We start from the raw sequence: 22,701 nt of genomic DNA, 5'->3' as shown, positions 1-22,701 counted from the left end.
AGAGTTTGGGTTATTTTTTGCAGTTTTTCATGTTCCAGCTTGATGTCACCCAGAGAACGAATCATATAAGCACCAGAATAAAAATGCGTGTAAATGTAGATTTAGGTCAATTGAGCTTCGCAAAAGGCTCTCATATTCTCTTGAGATCATCTTAATACTACCAGCTCACATTTTTGCCATTAACTTATGATCTCTGTTGATTAGCAGTCTGTTCTGCAGGCACAAAGATGACAACTTCAAGGATATTTCAGCTAACTCTGTTGATATTGATAAGACACAGGAATTACATGGCTTTAGAAGGAGCTAAGTGTTGGTAATTATGATCTTAATGACAATTAGTGTTCTAGTAATAATGCATTTTTTGCCTTATTGCACTAAGGTTCTTTGTATTTACCTGCCAAATGACGTTCATAAAACTAATAAAGAAATTATTTGAACAATATTTGAAGAAAGGCACAAATTGCATGGTGCATGTGAATGTGCAATAGAAAATGTTTTCTATTTTGACAAAAGTAATTCATTTTAATGCCAGCATTTTGTGAAAGTCTGTGTTCCAGTATTTGAATGCTTTGGCAAAATAGAGCAGCAGTGGAATCAGGAGGAAATATACACTATGTATGTCTTCTCCAATGTTTATGACTGAATCTACTCATCTTTTGAGGTACCAAGCAGATGGAAAAATAACACTTGCTTGTGAATACTGATGGCATGACCTGAGAAGTTTGACTTCTGCACATGAGTAACCAATAGGCAAAACACACTTAGTACAATAAAGAACTTTATGACAACATTTATCTTTGCATACGTTTTCTTCCTGATGCTTGACCAATAAATTGATGCATCTTGGCTCATTCTTACATGAATATTTTTTCATTGTTGACATAGATGTGATGTTAAGTGAAAGTCTTGCTTCGGTTGCTCCATTGTTCTTTTTGGCACCTTTTTTTTTTTCCCCTTTTAAAAATTTTTTTCTTGTGAATGTGAAAAATCTGTGTCAGTCTTGTGACTTTATATACCTCCATATTAACAATCAAGTACATTCTGCAAACTCAGTAAATTATTACCACAACTCATTTACTGCAGCAGACATAAATCAACTAGACAGAGTTGCTGGGATGCAATTTCAGCAACAGTGGTTTCCTATACTCACCCTCCGGAGTTGCCCCATTTTGTTCTTGTTGCTGTTGTTTTGTTTGGTTTTGTTGTGCATAAGGAACAAGGACCATTGGTGAGCACTTCTTTTTTATTAATCTCTCTGATCTGAGCAACAATTAACTTCTTTCCAAATCAAATTTTATTGAGCTGTAATAAAATTTCCTTTACTGTATTTTTTTTTTTTTTAATTAATTTGTTTCCCATTGATTTCTGACCTCTTCTAAATTTATATTTGAAAGTGTGGTCATAAATTTCTGGAAGGAGGATCACTCTCATCACCTGCTTCCTCCCTTTCTTCTTGCATTTTCAGCAGGTCCTTAGCACATCCTGATGGACTCTGCTGACAGATTGGCAAGATTCACTTGATCATCTCCCATTGGATTCATCCTGGCCTCAAGCAAGGCTTCAACATCTACTTGTTTTGCTTTGCTTTGCTTCATTTTGCTTTGCTTCATTTTGTTTTCAAGTCCTAGATGTCCACAGATCTACATAGGTTGAAGTAGAAGTATTCCAATGTCTCTATTATAGAGATGCTAAGTGCTTAGTAGATAGACAGTTTTGACAGCAATTGCTATGCTTGGAGGCTGTTAATGCCCAATGTAAATGCTTGTTGCCCCTTAGATAGGTTTTTCAGTCTTTACTCCAAATGTTGAAGCAACCCTGACGTGTCTATTTCATACTTTGATGTCAGTTCTCATCATTAGAGCTGCTCTAGGTAAATCTCCTTGAATCTCTATTGCTCTTTAACAAGCCTGTTGCAGCTTCATTTAGCAACAGGGATTTTTTGCCAAGCTCATCTATCAGGTAATTATCTAGACACACAGAAGTTTCCTATTGTAATTCAAGAGGATGTTTTTGTTACTTTCCACCAAACTTGGCTTCTGGATTACAAGGGAGGTGCCTCTTGGCGATGCTCTTTGTTTGTTAGATTGCCTGTGACCTGTTCAGTGGGGCCAGCAGAGCTGCCTTGCCAATCTCAAGAAGCAAAGACATTTTCCCCAAAAAGAACAACCAGCTGTTGATGCATCACATTTTCTGTTTCGGAATATACATCTCACCATCTTAGGCTGTTCTCTTTTAGCTCACCTTGGTAGGCAAGCAGCAGCAATGTCAGTGATGATGAGCTCCTGTGTCAGTAGATGGTTTCCCCGAGAGAAATAGGGGTCTTGCTGTTTGTTGGCTTTGCTACAGCGCCTGGCACTTGCGCGTCTGCAGCAAGCGCACCAAACTCAACTAGCCCTGCACAACTACCAGACTTTCCCAAGTACCTGCTTTTATTTTGGAAGGAGATTTATTCTTCTGCCTCCCATATTCTTGATGCCCACGGGTCGGGGAGGGGCTGGCCCCGCCTTGAGGGGCGGTGCGTTGGGGCGGCGCGGCCGTGCGCTCCCCGCGGAGCCGGAGCCGGAGCCGGAGCAGGAGCCGGAGGCGCGGGGCGGGATGGAGACGACGGGGCCGGGGGGCAGCGGCGTGGCCGGGAGCTACGACGTGGTGGTGGTCGGGGGCGGCATCTCAGGTGGGCACGGTGGGCGCTGAGCCCCGGCAGCGCTGCCCCCGGGGGCTCCGGGTGCAGGGAGGGGGATAAATGAAGGGGAAATATCCCGCGTGGGGGCGCGGGGGGGGGTCCGCTCGTCGGGGAGGGGACCCTAGGGAAAAGTCGCTTTCGGGTGCAGGGTGGCGTCCCGAGGTGGATAGTGGGGTTCTTTCGCGTGTTTTTGGGTAGCTCTTGGGGTGCTGGGGTTTGTGTCCCGCTGATAAATACGGCAGAAAGGCGTCGGGGAGTACCTGTGAAGGCAGGCTGGGTTCTGGTGCCCTGAGACGAGCTGCACCCTAGACAGCCAAGTTCACTAGGTGCGACGGGCTCTTAACACTTTGACAGGATGGTGCATCCCATAACACTCCCCAGATCTACTTTAACCCAGGTCCTCGTGCTCAAAAAGAGAAGTCATTTCTCTTAGGGCACCCAAAGGTACTGCAAGGTGAGCCTGTTGCACAGTTGGGGAAAATCCGTGTTTGGTTCATCCGTCTGATAAATGCCATGTTAGCAGCTTTGGACAGGTTTCAGGGATCTTTACTTCACTAACGATTCAGAAAAAGTGAGTTATGTGGCTGTGTGACCTCGGGAATAATGCAAGCATTACTGCTATTGCTTTAGGTGAAATTAGTTTTTGTTAGAGTTGAGGAGTTGGAGGCTTTCCTTTCCTTAATCTGCAGTGAAATAATGCACAAAACAGGATGTTGCTTACTTACTTATTTTTTTTTAATTTACTAAAACGATTATTTTTTTCCTAATAATTACTTGTAAAATGCAATTATGTAAATAACCTGTAGTATCCTAAAACAGAAAGAGTTTGGACTTGAGATTGCCTTGCTTTTTGGTTTTACCAGATACCTGAGCATTCTCCTGCTCGCACAAATCATTTGGTCTTCATCCTTAAGGTTCCTGTAAAGCACACAGTTCCCTTGGGGAATTACTGTCCATGCTGCGTGCAGCTGATAGCGATGTGATATTATAATGGTTTCTAGGGCTCCAAGAAGCCCTTTGTCCTCAGAGGGCACCGTGCTCCTCTGGCTTTTTGATCTATTAGTAGTATTTTGGAAATTGCATTGGGCACTTCTAACTGGTATCTTTACTCACTAGTAGAGCATCAGTAAGTTACTTCAGAACACTTATTCCCTGGATTAAAGCCTACTGTCAAGTCTGAAATGGAGCCAAGCAGGAAATTTCAAGGCGTTGCAGTCCCTGAAAATTTGACGGTGGCATTAGGAGGACAAATCACAGCACTCTTGGGATATAGGAACATTTTTCTTGCCAGTGGAAACCCTTAATGCCATGCCAGTGGCATAGAAATTGGTGTTTACCTCTTACGAATTAGAACAGACACCATTTTAAGTAAACAGCTTTATAAAAATGAACAATAAATGCCTTATTTCATAATTAATCCATCTTTAATACACAGTACCATTCATAGCTGTGCACAGTAATTCCTGTCAGCTCTTGGTCTGTTTTGCCTTGCACACAGCTTCTCTTGCCACTACTGTTTCTGTACCAAGATGCCTACACCTCAGCTACATAAGAAGTGCTGATTTCTAGTCCTAACTTTTTTTTTTTTTTTTTTTTTTTGTCTAGAATTTTGGTTCTAGTGAGATAAATAGTAGAACATGCTCTAGTATGGGCAAGGTTTCTGCCTTTATGGCTCTGTGATCCCAGTCTTGACTTGCTGCTGCTTATTCCTCTGAAGATACATTTGCAGTTGCTTCATCTAATAAAATTACTGTCTCTTCTGCTTCTGTTATATCTTAAATGCACATTACCCAATGCTTACAAGAAAGGATAGAAAATGTTGGGATAAGCCAGTTCTTTAATAGAAATACATGAAAAGTGTATGAGGGATAAGCAGGCTGCTTGTTATATTGGGTGAGCTTCCCAGCGTTGAGATTGTGGCTTTTAAAAATATTTGTACAGTACCGAGCAAAATGAAGCTCAGATGCTGACTGGCACCTCTGGAGATATCTGTTCCTTAGAGCAAGGAACAGTCTTGAGAGCCAGTTTCTATACAGACGAATGCATTATTCTTGCCCATCCTCCTGGACTCTGTACACACATATCTGTATGTGGCCAGTGACGGGGGAATTGAATCGACTGCCTGTAGGACAGTACAAGCTAGGGACCAGGGAAGCTTCTGCACAGAGTACTTCACTTCTTGCAAGAAGTTTGCTCTGGTGGAATCTGCGACTGAGATCTTTCTGCCATACGCTGTGGAGTCGTGTTCAAACTGTCCAGACTGCCCAAGCAAGTACGTTTGGACCCCAGCAGGGAGGGAGCTGCAGAGCTTGGGCTAAATTCATCTTTTTACATGGGCATGCATGTTAAAAGTGTGGATGGTGGCCAGAAAAAGCCCTAGGAACACGTTTGTGTCATGGTTAATGGATAGTGTCTCCCTAATACTATTAATGATAATTATAACATTTTATACTCAAGCATCTAAAGACTTTCCTCGTACCCATGGGAATTTCTTATGTATATGCCTCAAATCAAATCCTGTTCCTATTTTCTGTTTATAGGATTTTCTAGTGAACTGAAGTTGCTGCTCAGTTTTGGGTGAATTTGACAGTTTGCTTACACATTTTGGTTTAGGCTGTCATTCCTCCATTTGCCAGGAAGCAAGCTGACAGCACGTGGTGTGCCATGGACACGTCCAATTAATTGGCAGGGTTGTAACACAGACAGTCTTCAGCTTCTTTGGTTAAAGGGTTTCATTAGCTGAGGACTAGTAGATGGCTATCCTCTGTGTGGACTAACTACTGTATTGACAGTTTCCAGAAGTTGTCCCTTTATGAAGCAAATCACTGTCACACCTGACACATCGTCCCGATCCCAGCCCCACTACTTGTTCCCCAAGCTAAAGCCATGATTACAGGGAATTCAGATTTTGGCTCCATATCCTTAGGTTGGAGCACACTCAGTTACTCTGATGTGTGAGGTGGGTTGTAAGGATCTCCAGCATGTTCGCTCACACCTTGTGTACAGCACTGAGTGCTCCAAGCTTTGTGTTTACCAAACACTCAGATATTTCAGCTTTTACAATCTAGAAAATGACCACAGTTTACATGTGATTTGTAATTCCTCAAAGTTTTCTAACTAACTTTATTGGGGCATATTTTCCCATGGATAACAAAATGTGCTGTGTTGATTCAAAGGCTACCTCCTTGCCAAATTTCAAGTTGCTGCTAGAACTTCCAAAATAGGAAAACAAACAAACAAGATTTCAAAACCATAGAAGAATGTTTGTTCCTAGAGATTTAGGAATAGCCAGCGAATTTTGACCAAGATTTTCCAGAAAGAAAAAAAAAGAATCAGCATGAGAACCACACCCTGAAAATTCAAGCTTAAATAGTTCAATATTTGGCAAAAAAAAAAAAAAAATAGTCTAAACAAAATACTTTTTCAGTGGGAAGTTTGAGGTAAGTGCATACGCCAGCCTCTCTTCACACATGAATTTTAGACACTGGAAGCCCAGTTTATCATAAAAACGCGTGGAGGATGAAGATTAATTGACTCTGTAATGCAAACTAGATATGTCAGATATGGACAAATATAGAAAGGAGCAGGCAAGTCCAAGGGAACTTGTATGCAGATATGTTTTGGAAGAATTTTCAGCACATTGTGTTACGAGAACAAGGCACAAGGGAAACACAGCCCTAATTGAAGCTTGTACTGAGGACCGTCACTCTTTGACAGGGAAAGTTCTTATCTCCGAACAAAAACACATTTGTTCATAGCTAGGAATAAGAAGATCTCATGGCTAAAGAAAACAGATGCTTAAATTTGCCAGCCACATGCATAAAACAGCAGTGTTTTCTGTTGTACTTCAGGAGAAGTCCAAGGGCCACAAACTGTAGGAGAAGCTGGGATGTAAAAATGATAGTAATTAGTCTTTATATTGAAGTAAAGCATATGATATGCCATTAGTTTGGTTATTTTTTTCCCCTCCATGGAAGAGCGCTTTGCCTTGGCATCTCCTGCTCCACAATTTGTGATTGACAACCTTACTGCCTGAGCTACCTACGCGTTGGCTGTGGTCTCTGAGTGAAATACTGAATAACGAGGAGATGCAGATTTTTCCTTGCTTGCTATAGTGGCAGCACAACTTGTCTTGTATACTGCTCTGTTTATTTTGACAGCATGCCAACCTGCTGGTGGGTGGTGGTGTCAGATAAACTGTCAAACGCACAGTTACTGGTAGAAAAAATCAGCTACACCTGTGTAAATCTGTAGTAGTTTCCCATAGATTTTTTTTTTTCTAACACTACTTCTATGTTTACACAGAATTTGACCTGTAGGAATGCAGTAGCTGCCCCCTGAGACATGTCTCTCTTTACATGCACCCTGTGCTGGGCTCTGGCTCCTTGGTCTGTTGCCACTTTCTGTATCCAACAGGAAATCCAGCAGTCAGTGATAATATTGTCACTTGATGTTACAAATTCCTATAAGCCAGGTTTTTGGACGCAGAGATAAACAGCAATGTTTTTAAAAAAGGCTCTCAGTTCCCCATGTGCTGCTAGCAAGCTGAATGTCATTACGTGAAGAATTTACTGCAGGCACAAATCAATAAGACCCCCACATAAAGTGTTAAGGGCATTATAGACAATACTTGCAAATAAGCAGAAATGCCAGTTTCCACTTCCCTCCTTGCTTGTAATATGTTCCAGTGTTTTGCTACTAAAGATATGAAATCTTCTGACCATGAGACAATGGGGCATGATTTTTTGTTTGTTTTTTGTTAAGACACTCCTTTGTGTTATAGTCCATAACAGATACTTAGTTTTGGCCCAAACATAGTTGGGATATGTTCCTTATATAGCCACATACTATTCTCTTCATCTTCCTTCACATTCTTCGTATAGTTTTCTATGGTAAATGCATCATTTATGAACATCATCTAACCCAGGTGGTAACCTGAGTCGTCACAGCTGGATCTGTTACTGAATGAAGCATGTGCTGGTTTGGTTTCTGGTAAAAAAAAAAAAAAAAAAAAAAAAAAAAAAAAAAAAGTATGTACACCACTGTGATTCATTGGTTAGCAAATTCAGAGTTCCTAGGAGAGCAATGTAAATCTATGGTTCCTCCTTGAGGGACAGATTTTGCACTATGCCTCCAGCTTAGCTGGAAGTTCTTGAAAGGTGAGGAAGAACATTGCTATTGGCTAGGTAGCTCTGAAGTCTTAAGAGTATTATTTACTCCAGTGAACAAAAGAAATAGCCAAGTCATTAGGGCGTATCTCAAAATATCATAGTACAGTGAGGATAGGGGTGGGACAGCTGTTGTGTCCTTCCCAGGAATATCGGTGCTGATGTTCTTGGTATTTCTAGTAATTATGTTGTTCATAGGGTCACAGCAATATTTTTTTTCACAAACTTAATTGTCCAATAATCACTGTTTAACTGATAAGAATTTATTCTGCGTGCTGATCAATACACTTAGCAATAGTTAGAAAATGTGCATAAATACCTTAGATGTTTCCATAAGCCAAGTAGTATTAAGCCATCAGCTTAATAACTTTTTAATTGGTGCTACTCATTTTCATATGTAAGGTGAAGAAGCATGCTCCTATTTTAACTCCATGCTTGAACTACTTAACTTTTTTCTGCTTTTATTTTGGGATTACAGAGGAAGTTATGCTGGGCTGAGGTGTTTACTGCAGCAGGCTTTGTTCTTAAAAATCATAGTGGGTGTGTACGTAGGAGTGGAATTGTCCTCCAAGGACAATTCCCTCTTCATGTCCACTGTGTTTCTGTTAACACTTGTCTGTGAGAAACAGTCTTTGTACCCTCCAGGACAAGGTTTGCATCTGTTTAAAACATTTATACAGTAGTGCCATTGAAACCAGTTAGAGTGGCTTGCCCTCATTCAGCAATGTACTCTGTAACAGAAAATATTTGGTCTTTTTTTGGTTGAAATCTTAGATCAATCAACTGGACTATGTTTGATGGGGGGAAGAAAGATGTATACAAAAATATTTATCTGGAAATGACAAACTAAATAAATGCACCATCATCCCCATTGTCAACTGCACTATGACAGGGATTATGAAACAACATGTGGAAAAACAAAACATAGTTTCCGACAGTTAGAAAGTTAATGTCGTTATGGTATTAGGCAACACTGAAAGGAGAAATGAATGTAAACATGTGATCAGTGCTGTGCATTCTTGCTGTTCTGTGCAAATTTAAAGTATGTAATTTAATTAGTAAGATCTTTTGTTCATTTTCAGTGGCAATTTTAGGTCTTTCAAACTTTTAGTCTGGATAGGAAAACAGTTCCTTTGTTATCAGCCTTCTGTGTGTTGTTGTCCCTTAGTGATCTTTCTGGAGCCGATCTGATGTAACCAAGTACATTCTGACTGTATTTTAAAACTTACTTGAGTCCTACGCCCAAAAAATTCAATAAAAGCAAAATCTTGTAGAGAAGTAGAAGAAAAGAGAGGAACGGAGATTTTACTCTACAGTCATGATAGAAATGTTTTGCATCTCTTATTGGCAAGTTCATGTTTTCTTGGCAAAGAGACTACTACTCGAATAATGAGAAATGATTCTAAGGTGACTGTTGCCAGATTTAATTACTCAATTGTACTTGGGAAAAGTTTCATTTTCCATCAGTGGAACAGTAAAAAAACAACCACAGCATCAGCATGCCATTGTAATGGAACTTTAGTGAGGATATATTGACAATTACCTTACTTTACTATGTATATTAGAATAATGAATGAAAAAGTTTAAAAATCATTCTGCTGTCAAGACCAAGAAAATGCTGAGACATTCTATAAAGATTTTGTCCTTACATTATTCAACTAAAGATTGCTAGGACAGCACAATAATAGGCTTGTAGACTTTCATGTAATTAATTATCTCACTTTATGTATAGTAGGGTGGATTACCAAAAACTTTAAGAAGGAATGTCACATTAGGTTGGTTATGGTAACATTAGATTGGTAACACCCCAACATTGGATGCATAAAAGGCAAGTGCACTTTTTATAAGAAGCTAGCATCTAATACATCCAGAAAAACAGCAGACAGTTACCTTTTCTTTAGTAACAGTTAATTTTCTCCACCTTTGTTTTAGTGTGCTCGATGGGACACATATGTAGCAGGCCTCAGTTTCAAAAGTTAAAAGTCCCTGAAAAATCAAGCTTCTCTAATACACTGAAATGCCTTGTGAACTCAATAGTACTTTTCAGACTTTGTACCCATAGCATGATCTTCATCAGCAGCTATATGAGTGTCCAGAGGTACTCTAACAGCTTTTCAAGGCTGTGCTGTAATGTAACCAACCTCACTGCCATGCAGGCTGCAGCTAATCCAGATAGAGTTTGCAGTGAAAAGTCATGACTTTTCATTGAGAAGACAGTGCCTGGTGTGAGACACACTGTGCTGTCCAGGATATTTGTGATGGAGCAGAGCACCCATAGCTCCTGTTCATACATAATGCAGCTGGGCCAATCTTCAGTTCAAATATTTAATTGTTGCTGGGGTGATGCAAGTAATCTGAAGAGACTCTAAAACTTCTGGGCCTGTTGTTGTGATAGTCAGAAATGTTCTCTGTCTGGTGTGGTAGTATTTTTGTGGTTTCCAACTGTCATCACTTCCCTCCACCACCCTTTGTTACCCTGCGTGGGTATTGCCCTTGGACATTTTGGAGATGTTCAGCATCCATCAGGTAAAAAGTACTGTCTCTTGGAAAGATGCTTTTGATTTTTACTTCCCATCATGGTGTATCAGCAAATCTGTTTGATGTATTGGATTTAGAGTGCAGATTTTGAAAAACAGAATTATTATAGTTTACCATACTATCACGTTTCCAATAAGGTAACTTTTTTTTTTTTTTTTAACTCCCACTATTTCTGCTACAGTATCTGTTTATTTATCAACCCTGGTATTAAGGCAACTTGGAATTATTCTCATAAATGCTTCTCTTATAAATGCCTCCCTATTTCATAAGGAAGCACTTCCCACATTATGTGGCTCGGCTGAGAGACAAGCTCAAGTCTCTTAAGTCCCAGTTTTGTTCTCTATCTGTGGGGTGAACTTTTCTCTCCTATGAAGTACAGCCATGCTATCTTGTATTTTCCATCTGGTTACATATAAAATCCTTCAGTATCACTGAGTTTCAGCCATGATGTATGCCTGGTACTCTGCAGATCGGCATAAATTCATCTTAAATTTTTTTTCTTTTTTTTTTTTTCTTTTTTTTTCTTCTTTTTTTTTTTTTAATGGTGCAGCCAGTGTTTTGACGCACTTGAAACCACTTTGCCTGATAGGATTATGACAATTTTCTAAAATGAAAGCAGCAGCAGTATGATCTGCAACAGCAGCAATTGCGGGCCCTTAACAGCGCTGCAAAATCAATTGGAGAAGAGCTTACTTGTACAGCGTCTTCAGACAGAGGGAGCTTGGTATGAGATTGCCATAGAAACCCTTGTGGAGGATGTATAAGTCATCTTGCTTTGTTTATTCTGATCTAATAACAAGTGAATTTCTCCAACCAGATACTTCAAATGAGGCATGGTTTTGGCAGGCTCTTTTCATCTTACTTACGCAGATAGTATTTCTAACTCATAAAATGAGAGTGATATGTGGAAGGAACACGGCCAGTGATCTGGGTGGCTTGCAGCTTTATCTCTAGGCCACGCTTGAAGGAGGTGGAGGACACAGAGAGACACACCAGCCTCAAATACTGGAAGCCACAGTGTGGATGGGAAGGTGAGGAGGACATCTCCAAGCGTGGTGTGATGAGAGGGGACAGACTGTGAACTTGTGTGGGGTGGCAGTGATAGGAATGTCTGTGCTGCTGTCCTACAGGCATACACAAATGAATCACAAAATACCTCACTTGATTCCTGGCTGTGGCATGAGATGTCATAGCCCACTGCTTGGCATGGCCTGGTATGCCAGGCTTGTAGGACAAGGTGGATATCCACAGTGTGACAGGATATTGTGTCTGTTTTCAGAGCACATGTGTAGCAGGGGGGCATGGCAATCTGTTTTGAGGCTAATTATGCCCATGTATCAAAAGCACACAGGCTTTGTGACCTGTGGGATGCATGTGAAAGCATCTCTACCCAGTGCACTTTAGTTCAAACCAGAATGGAGCCAAAGAGTTGGGTTCAACAGACAGCTGCATGTAGATACTCTGTGTGCATGTGTGTTCTTGCTAGCCTTCCATTTTCAAAGAAAATTGTGTCTAAGCCTTAAACAAATAATTGCATAGTAACAATTTTCAATTGACATATTTTACTTGTTCCCTACTTTTTCCTCCCCAACCCCCATCCCCTGCCTTTTTTTGTGGTTTTATTCTATTGGGAAAACAAAATTATCTTCATCTTGGATTGTTCTTTTTTTTTTTTTAATGTTTTGTTTAAATATGCATAATTTTAAATTTGACCTTCCAGGTCTAAACTGTAACTTTAAGTTCTGCAATGCTAGGAAGTTTAAAACAATAACCACCTCTCTTTATGCTGTGTCATTGACCTTTCAATTTCTGTAAACCTGAATTTACAAATCGGCACTGTTTTTTCTCAGTCAGGCCCTCTGTCAATTGATGTTACGTCATTGCTGTACTGGTGTATCTCTTGCTCTTTCCCAGTCTCTATAGCTCTGAAGCCTTTTTTTTGGATCAGTCTACAGTGACACTTGGGTTCAACAATAACAAATCTAAAAATCTGTATGGCTGGAGTGCAAGTACAGTTTAAGAAGCAAACAGAATAGAGAACCTTAGTCACATTACCTCATGTTCTTCATTCCTTAGCTGCCCTTCTTTGTTAGAACACATGATTTAATTAAGCTACAAACCAGCATTAAGGTTAACTTCCCACCCAGTCCAGTGAAACTGTTATTCCTCCTAAACAGCTGTGGCATGGGTATTGCTATTGCATATAGCACAAAATGAGAGATAAGGTTATCAGTCTTTGACACTAATGGGGTTAGAGGATTATACAATACTTTCTTCAAACCCAGGACAGATTTTTTTCCACTTCATGTTACTTACCATATGTATTTTCAGAAGACCTAATATCTATTCAAAATCTATCTATTTAAACTTTCTTATAAAAGAATTATCATTCATGTTTGAGTGTCCAATGGTATTTACAAAGAACAGAGAAATTCCACCTTGTGTTTTGTATATGTAGGAAATCCACATTTTTGTGACTTTTTTTTTTCTCATATGAACATGTGTTCAAAAGCAAATACTGTAGTTTGTGTTTCCAGCATTATAAACTTATGTTTTCTATGACTACATCGAGGATGAGAACACTCACCAAAAGGATTAAAGAATTAACTATAATTAACTGTGCTGTCTGTAGTCTTTCATGCAGAAACAAACAAAAAAAAAAGTCAAAAAACATTGAAAGAAATTAGAACAAAGATGTTCATTCCTCCTGAGAAATGGCTAGAATTTTTAAAATTTCAAACATTAAATAGATGTAAGAATTAAGTATGTGTTTGCTACAGCAACAATCCAAAGAATATGATGAAAGGACATGAAGTCATTTTTTGGTGAGCACTGAAATAATATCTACCATTTTTATCAGTGTAAGACATTTGAACTTCCTCTGTTCTGGTTTCCAGTGAGTGTTGTTCAACTTCCACATTAAAAGTCATGTGCAGAGAAGTTTATGGGCTACTCTGTATTGCCCTCAGAATAAATGAGTATACTTAGCACTGCCCGGCACCTTAGAATGATTCCTCTCATCTGGCCTTTTAAGGCTTGCATTCTTTGTGGACGCATGAGCGGTTGCTTTTAATCACATTTCGAAGTAGTGTAATAAACATGAATATAATATTATTATTCCTTACTGCAGGGTATCTTGGAAGTTCTGATCAATAAGACTGGCTTTTGTATACTTAAGAAGGGGAAACAACTCCAGAGAAACAATGCTTCAGTGCCAAATTGGCCTGCAGGACAATGGGATAATCTGATTTCACAAACTCATGATTGCTTTTTACAATTTCATTTCACATTTGTCAAAAGTAAAGAGGACTCCTGTCCTGTTGAATTTTCAGTTTTCTCTAGTGTTTCCATCACAAAATCCCATAATTAGATGATTTTTGCTGAGACGGTAATTGCTTTTATAAAGTATCTATATACAGGCTATTTGATTGCCATGGTCAAACTCCATTGCTTAAAATTAATCTTGACAGTGAGGCAGAATTTCTTTCTGCATATGAATGAGGACAATGGGTGGCAATAAAGTGGAGAGTTGAGGAGCGAGAGAAGAAATCAGAAGCCTACTTTGCTGTATTTAGTATATTATTATTTCTTTCACTTTAGCCATGCAAGTCCCTCAAGGTGGGGCTTTTCTCTGCACTGCACAAATGAAGAATAAGATGCATGCTCTTAATAACCAAGATTTTGCTTTCTTTAAAATGGCAAAATGCTAGCCCAAAGGAGGAAAATTCAGTCTGTGGAATGCTATTTATGCAGATGCAACTAAGCAGCAGTCGCATGATTTCTGTGATAAGGAACCATGAAAAGTTTCAGAATTCTCTCAGGAGTTTTTGAAAACAGTATTAAAATCTCTGACCATGAAGGTCTGGTTCAGTTTTTGAGCATTGTGATTGATTGCTGCCACTTGCTTTAAAGCACTCTTTCTCTTTTTATGGTAGGTTTGTCGGCTGCCAAGTTGCTGTCTGAGTCTGGGCTCAGCGTGGTAGTTCTCGAAGCCCGGAACAGAGTTGGAGGAAGGACATTCACTATTAGGGTAAGCACTTCCTGTGATGCCTGACTGTCGCTTGTGCTGGTCTGTGATTTTGCAAATCTACCTTCCAGAAGGGCAGGCAGGAGGACCCAGGGAACTACAGGCCAGTCAGCCTCAGTCTCTGGAGTGGTGATCCTAAAAACAATTTCCAGGCATATGAAAGACAACAAAGTCATCAGTCGGCATTGATTCAGCAAGGGGAAGTCATGCTTAAACAACCCGATAACCTTCTATGATGAAATGCCTGGTATGATAGTCAGGGAGAGAGCAGTGGATACTGTCTTCCTGGACTTCAGTAATTCAGCATGGTTTCCCATAAGATCCTCATAGAGAAGCTATGTAGTATAGGCTAGCTGAGCAAATAGTGAGGTAGATTGAAAACTGCCTTATGGCTGGGCCTAGAGTGTGGTGATCAGTGCTATGAAGTCTAGATGGAGACAGCTAACTAGTGGTGTACCCCAAGGGTCCATACCAAGTCTGATCCTGTTCAACATCTTTGTTAATGATCATAGAATCATGTAGGTTGGAAAAGACCTGTAAGATCATCAAGTCCAACCATCACCTGACAAGTGCACCACTAAACTATGTCCCAAAGTGTCACATCCACACATCTCTTAAATATCTACAAGGATTGCAACTCTACCACCTCCTTGGGCAGCCTGTTCCAATGCATAACGACCCTCTCTGTAAAGAGATTCTTCCTGATATCCTTGTTAAACCTCTCCTGGCACAGCTTGAGGCCATTTCCTCATGTCCTATCAGTCACCTGAGAAAAGAGACCAACACCCACCTTGCTACAGCCTCCTTTCAGGTGGTTGTGGAGAGCAACGAGGTCACATTTGGTGAACTGTGCCCAGCTCTGGACTCCCAGTAAAAAAGAAACAGGAGCATAGAATGGTTTGGGTTGGAAGGGACCTTTAAAGATCATCTAGTCCATCCCCCTGACATGGGCAGGGACATCTTTCACTAGATCAGGTTGTCCAAAGTCCTTCCAACCTGATCTGGAACACTTCCAGGGTTGGGGATTGCCTTCTCTGGGCAACCTGTTCCAGTGCCTCACCACCCTCATAGTAAAGAATTTCACTTTATATCTAATCTAAATCTTTAGATGTCCTATCAGTACACATCCTGGTAAAGAGTCCGTCCCCATCTTCCTTATAAGCCCCTCTTTAAGTATTGAAAGGCTGCACTAAGGTCTCCCTGGATCCTTCTCTTCATGGTGAACAACCCAGCCCTCTCAGCGTATCTTCATAGGAGAGAGGTGCTCCAGCCCTCTGATGATCTTCATTGCCCTCCCATGGAACCACCCCAACAGGTCCATGACTTTCATGTGCTGGGGGCCCCAGAGCTGAACACAGTGCTCCAGGTGGGGTTTCACAAGAACAGAGCAGAGGGGCAGAATCACCTCCCTCAGTCTGCTGGCCACACTGCTTTTGATGTGACCCAGGATATGGTTGGCTTTCTGGGCTGCAAGCAGGCACTGCTGTTTCATGCCCAATTTTTCATCTGTGAGTATCCCCAGGTCCTTCTCTGCAGGGCTGCTCTCAAACCATTCATCCCCCAGTGTGTGTGGATAGCAGGGTTGTCCTGATCCACTTGAAGGGCCTTGCACTTGGCCTTGTTCAGGTCCATGAGGTTCATGTGGTCCCACCTCTCAAGCCTATCCAGGTCCCTCTGGATGGCATCCCTTACTTTTTATCGTATCAACTGCACCACTCAGCTTGATGTTGTCCACAAACTTGCTGAGTTTGCACCCAATCTATGCGAATCTATGTTTTTAATAAAGACGTTCAATATTGCCAGTTCCAATATGGAACATACTGGAGAAAATCCAGCAAAGGGCCACCACTAAAATGATGCCATTAAAAAGAAAATGAAAGAAGCAATGAGTCACCTGAGGCATAGGGTAATGTAATACAGATATTCCCTCTGCTTCCCAGCCTAAAAATGGGAGAGCTTTAAATTAAGTCAAATGCCAATTGCTTGGTTACCAGAGGTAAACAGGAGTGTTTGAGTAGAAATCATTGTAAGTGAGATATAAACAGCATTCCGCTGTGATACTGAAAATGCCTATTTTAAACTGCTCACTATAAACAGTGTTAAAAAGTTAGCTATCTGCACAAGTGTTACTGTCTTGGGCAATCAGCCTGCTTGTAATAGTATGTGCCTCAAACTTGCTTTCTTTCCACTTTCCAAGTGAGTGTGATACTGGTCTGACTGGTGTGTGGGGTTTCTTTGCTGGCAGGCATGGGTGGATGCTGCTAGCCCAAGTGCAGCAGGCTAGAGCCAGGGTGTACCCTGCTGGAAAGGAGCTTACTCCCTTTGAATACTGCACTGCCATGCTCAGCATCTACAGTATTAAATCTAAGCAGGTATCTGCAGAGACAGGGAAAACAAGCGTTGTTGCTGGAGATGGTTTCAACATGAGAAAGGTTTCGTGATGACAAGAAAAGTATTGTGAGTTCTGAGAAAGTGGTGTTAGATTTTTAACCAAAGTATTTAGTTGGATATTTCTTCATATTCTCATGTCTTTCGTGTGACTACAAAGCCAATATTCAAAAGTATAGTGAGATTTAAACACAAGTTAAACCCGCATGCAGTGGAGTGAAGACACTGTGATCTCTTGTGTGTCTGTCGTTGCAGAGCTCAGCACTGCCTACGTTTAAGCCAGTCAGAATGCCTTGTCTCCTATTCACTTAGACACAGTGCTATTCATCATGAAATAATTCTTCCTAATTCTAGGTATTTACATGGAGGAGTTTCACACAGAGCTTTTGATTCCTGTGTTATTTCTTTTGACAGAATAAGCACGTCGGTTATGTAGATGTTGGTGGAGCATATGTGGGACCTACCCAAAATAGGATTCTCCGTCTGGCAAAGGAGCTGGGTATTGAGACCTATAAAGTGAATATAGATGGCTATGCCATCCACTACAGGGCGGTAAGTATTACATCTTTCATGTTCAGACACCTAAACATAAGACTAAATTTTGGAAACTGCTGGCAGTCATTCAAGGGGTTTCATTTAGAGCTCACTTTTGGGAGTTCAGGAAGCACCTGTTTGAAGTGTAGTTACTCTGTTATTATTGGCAATTAGATCAATGATTCTTGTTTTCTTTTGAAAAGTCTTAAAAAATGAGAAATGAGAAAATGAGAAAAGTCTTAAAAAATGAGAAAATTCTAGTTCGGAAATACAAGCCCGATTTAAATAGAGAAAAAAATATATAATTCTGTTGGATAATATTAAATTACAATATTAGACAACAGTATTATGGGACCAGACTGAGAGTATTATAAAGTACCTGATCCACTTACTAGCTTCACAAGAGATCCCAGTCCCTTACAGTGGGATTAATCTTGTTAAAAATTGGATGTCTAGAACTTGGAAGTCAGATTTGAGACTTGTTGTGATTCTCTAGCTGTAAGGAACAGACACCTCCCAAGGATCACCATAAACTTTGTGTCTGAGATGTGGCGCAGAGGGAGCTCAGATGACTGCTTCTGAGTAGGCAACTATCATGCACATGGCTAATGTTAACTGGAATGAAACCTATCTTCAGAACAGCTTTTAGCCTCTTATCTTAGTTCTTCAGTCTGCCATTTTTTTGCTCAGGTCCTGTTGAGGACCTATTGCCAAAATAACTACAGAGTGAGAGCGGTAGGGAAAAGGACAAAGAGAGGCCTAAGATTCATAGGTATAAGGTGCAAAGTGTCCATGTCCATAACTCACAAACTACTTTCCATCATTTATTTATTTTTTAATATCCTTTTGTTTGGGTACTTCCCAGACATCAGCAGAACAAGGCCTGAAGCTTATATGAGTAAGAGTTGACATATGTGATAGAAGCAAGGCTATGTGGTGGATCCTTAACTGATTTAGTTTTTATCATTTTCCTGCTTTTTCTTCCTATAATTAGAACAATGTGCTCATGGTGGACAGTTTTATGATCTGGCTCTATGTAATTTCTCCTTACTGTGGAGATTCATACCATGCTTGTAAGATAGTCACATCTTAAACAATTGTATAGCCACTCCACAATACTCAAAAAAATAAACTGCACCACCTGGTGTAAAATTGGTGTGATTCTACAGCAAGGGAGCTGGGTTTATTTTACCAGCTGTGTGTTTGGCCCACTGTATTTAATTTAAGCTCAGACATGGAACTGTTAGCTTCTTAAAAGGCACTTACCTTCGGTGTGTTAAATAAAAGGCTCTAATGGGTTACATGAATTTGAGCCCTTAATCCATTTTGACACTGAAGCTACAGCTTTTTTTGTCCTTTATTACATTATGCATGTCCTTGCTAATGACCATGTAATTTCGTAAGTTTTCTTTGAAGTGAAAGCATGTTCCTAAGCAAGAGGTAGTATCACGAGCTGTTCATCTGGATCACAGGCTGTGGATCAATTCTAGATTTGGCATTGTGGTCTTGCTGAGCAAACCAGGATCCTCAAGGGAGGCATAGCTGTTGGAACAGGGGATCAGCAAAGGGACTCCCTTAAGTACTGAATAAATAATAATTATGCTTTTACTGCAGTCAGTTTCATTCCTCCAACATTATTTTCCCATGGATTACAGGTCTTTTGTTTTCTTTTCTTTCCCTATGGGTTTTCACTGCTTTTTCTCCTTACTCTTTCCTTGAGAATTCATGTAGTCACCAAGTCCTTTGTTTTAAGGATCTGTTGCTAAGTCTTCTTTTAAATCCCACTTCTTGAAACCTATTGAAAACAAACTGTGCAACCCAGGCTGTTGGCTAGGTTGATGAATGCTCAGTGATCTTAGGACTTGTACGTTTTGCCTACCAGCTACATACTGTTGTCATGCTTTGACAGTGTCCAGGTAGAGATGTGTGCTCTCCTGGCTATATGTGCACCTCTCATATTCATTAGAGGCACTTTGGAACCAGAAGGAGTATTTTCTAGGTGATAGAAAATGTGTTAGTGAAGAAATTGTTTGATATTGGAGGACTGTCACTCCAGAAATTAAATATTAATCTAGAAGAGGGACGTGTTCAGCTTCTTGGACACTGTTGGCTGTGGGCCAGCTGCTGCCTTTGAAGTTGGAAGAGTGAGACCAAAAACTTCTCCCCTCGTGTCCCATCTGCTGTTTCTGCCCCTTAGTGGCTGTCTGGAGTGTGGAGCCAGAGGCAGACAGGAAGGTCTCATCCCAAGGGCATATCTTTGAACTCTGCGACTCTGCAGCAGTTTTGCCAGATGTGAGAGGGAAAGTTGCGCTGAGGAATGGCTAAACATGGCTTTAGATGTTGTTGTGATAGTCGTTCATTCAATCATATGCAATCCACAGCATCTCCAGACTAAGAGATTTTTGGTCACTTGTTTACCACACTGGTCCGGCTCAGTTTGGCTCTTTCTGCAGGTTTTCAGGATACAGCTCGAGCTGGGTTAGAAGCAAATGGGGAAGCCTTATCCTACGAGCGGAAGCAGCCAAGGGAAAGTGGGAATCCCCTGGGGGATTTCATGAGCTGCTCTGCTCTGAAAGGAATTTTTCCCATATGTATGTGGAAAAATCCCACATGCGGCATGCTTTAGAAATTGTATTGCTTCGTGTGGGCAGGTTTCTTTTGTAGTCACATTTTATTTGAAGGTTGAAATACGTAACTATTGTTTATCTTTTTTTGGTCTGCTTGTTCATTCTCTCCCATTGGTTAACATGGAAACATGGACTGCTTTGATATCAATCAGGAAATTGTTTGTGTCCTGTCATGGTAAATCTGTAACTTCCAACTTTCCACTTTCTTTCCAGCCAGATTGCTCCGTGGCTGCTCTCCCGTAGATCGTAAACAGCATTTTTGGACTAAGAGAAGGCAAATGTGCAGCAGTTGCCCCTTTCCAGAGGGGCAAATAGCTTTTTATTTTTACAGAGGTCCTTGAAGCTCACACCGTGCCCCGTTTTCACTTTCTCTTTAGCAGATGTTAGAAAATAAAGGCATTCATGCCTTGGTGTAGTATTAAACTTCTCGAATAACTGCAGTCCTCTAGTACTTGGCTGCAGCACTCAGCTGCAGTGTACATACCCCTGGTAAATAGGGACTGGTTTTACTTATTTCTTTGCTTACCATTTTCAGAGCAAGGCAACACAAGACAAAAGAGTTTTCGTACATAGTGCTTCACATTTGCCATCTAGCCTTCTATTTCCTTCCTCTAGCTGTAACATTAAGAGGTTAGCGTGCAGCAGATAAGTCTGTGCAGATTGCTGTAAATCTGTAGTTCAGACAAGGGAACTGCAGGTGGTCCCAGGCACTGCAAAGCCTGCGAGGTTAGGAAGCACTGAGTGGGGAGGGATGCATGCCAGAGGGCTCACAGAGTGCTCTTGGGGCACAAGAACTGCTTCTGTGCTCCTGATTCATAGTTTCAGCACAGGGGGCAGGAGCCACGTTTGCTTTTCTCCAGCTGGCAAAATTGTCTGTTCTTGGCCTGGTGTCACAGCTTGGGCTGTGTTCCTGTGGTGATGACTATAAGCTGCAGAGAGAAGATGGACCTTGCAGAGAATGGTATCTCTCTGGGGCCTTCTTTCTAGATATTGAACTACGATGCCTGGGGATAACATTTCCTTTGGATTGGTGCGGTGTTCCTAATCCAGGCAGGCAGCAGGATGCAAATCTGAGGTCCACGGGAAAGCATTCAACATGCCAGGAAATGGAAGAAAAATTAGATAAACTCTGTGGGTCAGCCAAGCAGCCTTGTGTTAGCATGGGAACAAAGCCAGGAGGTTATTTGCCTTTTAGTTAAGAAAACAGTAGTTCTTAAATAATCCACCCAGAACATTATAAACTTGTTTAAAAGTAGACTATTGCATGATCTTTCCTGCCTGCAGTGAGCTTCTCTGTGAAGCATGCAGACAGAGCTCCTTTGCCTCGCAGAGAGCCAATATTAAAAACCAATGAATAATTTACCAGCCCCATGTCATCTGGGCTGGATTTAGTCCCTTCTGTGGAAATACTTGGTCAAGAGAGAGGGCTGAAAAACTGATATAACCAAGGCAGTCAATCTGTCTGTCTGGTGGACAATGGGAACTTCTCTGCTGGAATGTCTTAGATTGGGACTTTTGTCTGATCCACTCCAACCTGTTACAGATCCAGACCCCTGCACAAGGAGATGCCATGCCTGTGAACTATTTCAGGCTCTATAAATTCTGTTTTAGCCACTTACAGGTCTGTTGGCATTGTATTTTTCAAGGTTTTCCCACCCTTGATCTTGAATCCTACTAAAGTTATGGTTTTACATGCTGAAGAGACCAGTAAGTAATGCTGGTTTAGACTGTATTCATCATCAGTAGAAAATTGGTAGTTCTGAGTGGTTAAAATATATTTTCCTGTTGATCCTCCTGGGCTATGCCATTGACCAAAGAAGTGGGAGTATTTTTTTTATCATAAGTTTTCTTGATAAGTTCTCAACAGATTGTGGTCATGCTGATTTAAAGCTAGCATAGTGCTGGAAAATTTGGAAGAAGACATGAGGCAGCCAGGCAGTGGGCAGGTTCTCCCTGCCTCAGCAGGGAAAAATCTGCAGCAATCAGGATAGTCTGGGAGTTTCTGAACCTGGAGCTGTTTAACATGGTAGAGTAAATACTGGGAGCTGGAAAAATGTTTTGGCACAAACCCCATCATAAAGTTACTGAGAGAGATTTTCTTGGGCTAACGTTTTGATGTTCTGGGCTGATGTAGGTTTGGCTGGGAAAAAAAAAAAAAAAAAAAAGGAGGAGAGGAGCCTTAGAAGAAATTACCTTGTTTGCCTTTCTATTAAAATAAGTGCTGATTTTTTTTTTTTTTTTTTTTTTTTGAGTTAAGTAAGCCAAGGACAGGAGAGGTGTTTTCAAGTTACACCACTCAGTTCCAGCACAGTCACTCTTTCAACAAGCTGAATGGACAGAAGTCTTACTGAAAAGAGGAAAGTTTTTTAAACTGAAGAAAATAGCCTTGAACTGAGGGTTAATCTTTTCCCTTACAATATCTCTGTCACAAGACCTCAGTCATAACTCGTCTTCACCTGTTGTTAGGTGGCCTGACAGAACTGCACCTCGTCTCTGCTTAAGGGCAGGATTATTAGTTTTAAAGCACATAAAGGAAGACACACTGTTGGCACCTGCATCCCTGACCAGAATAAGAAGGGTAGCAATAAATAAGCTCTGAAGGAGCGGTATGCAATGATCTTTTTGAAAAACAAAATGTTGTGCAATGAGAAGAAAAATATTAATGATATATTACAGCTTTGCGTGAAGATTACCATGCTTGATACAACATCAGTTTATGACAGTAAAAGCTGCAAGCAA

General features: G+C 40.8%; 1 protein-coding gene across 1 annotated transcript in view; it reads left to right on the top strand.

The window, feature by feature from the left end:
- Window positions 1-2,511: 2,511 nt before the first annotated feature.
- LOC137858322 (amine oxidase [flavin-containing] A-like) overlaps window positions 2,512-22,701 on the top strand; it is a 38,450-nt gene continuing 18,260 nt past the window's right edge. Inside the window, exons 1-3 of the mRNA XM_068685859.1 lie at window positions 2,512-2,671; window positions 14,322-14,416; window positions 17,216-17,353. Coding sequence (XP_068541960.1) covers window positions 2,596-2,671; window positions 14,322-14,416; window positions 17,216-17,353 — 309 coding nt within the window. The 5' untranslated portion in view covers window positions 2,512-2,595. The remainder of the gene's footprint in view (window positions 2,672-14,321; window positions 14,417-17,215; window positions 17,354-22,701) is intronic.

This window comes from Anas acuta, chromosome 1 (assembly GCF_963932015.1).
Source record: "Anas acuta chromosome 1, bAnaAcu1.1, whole genome shotgun sequence".
NCBI lineage: Eukaryota > Metazoa > Chordata > Aves > Anseriformes > Anatidae > Anas > Anas acuta.
The sequence above is the reverse complement of the archived record's forward strand: the minus strand, read 5'-3'. Positions and strand labels throughout refer to the sequence as shown.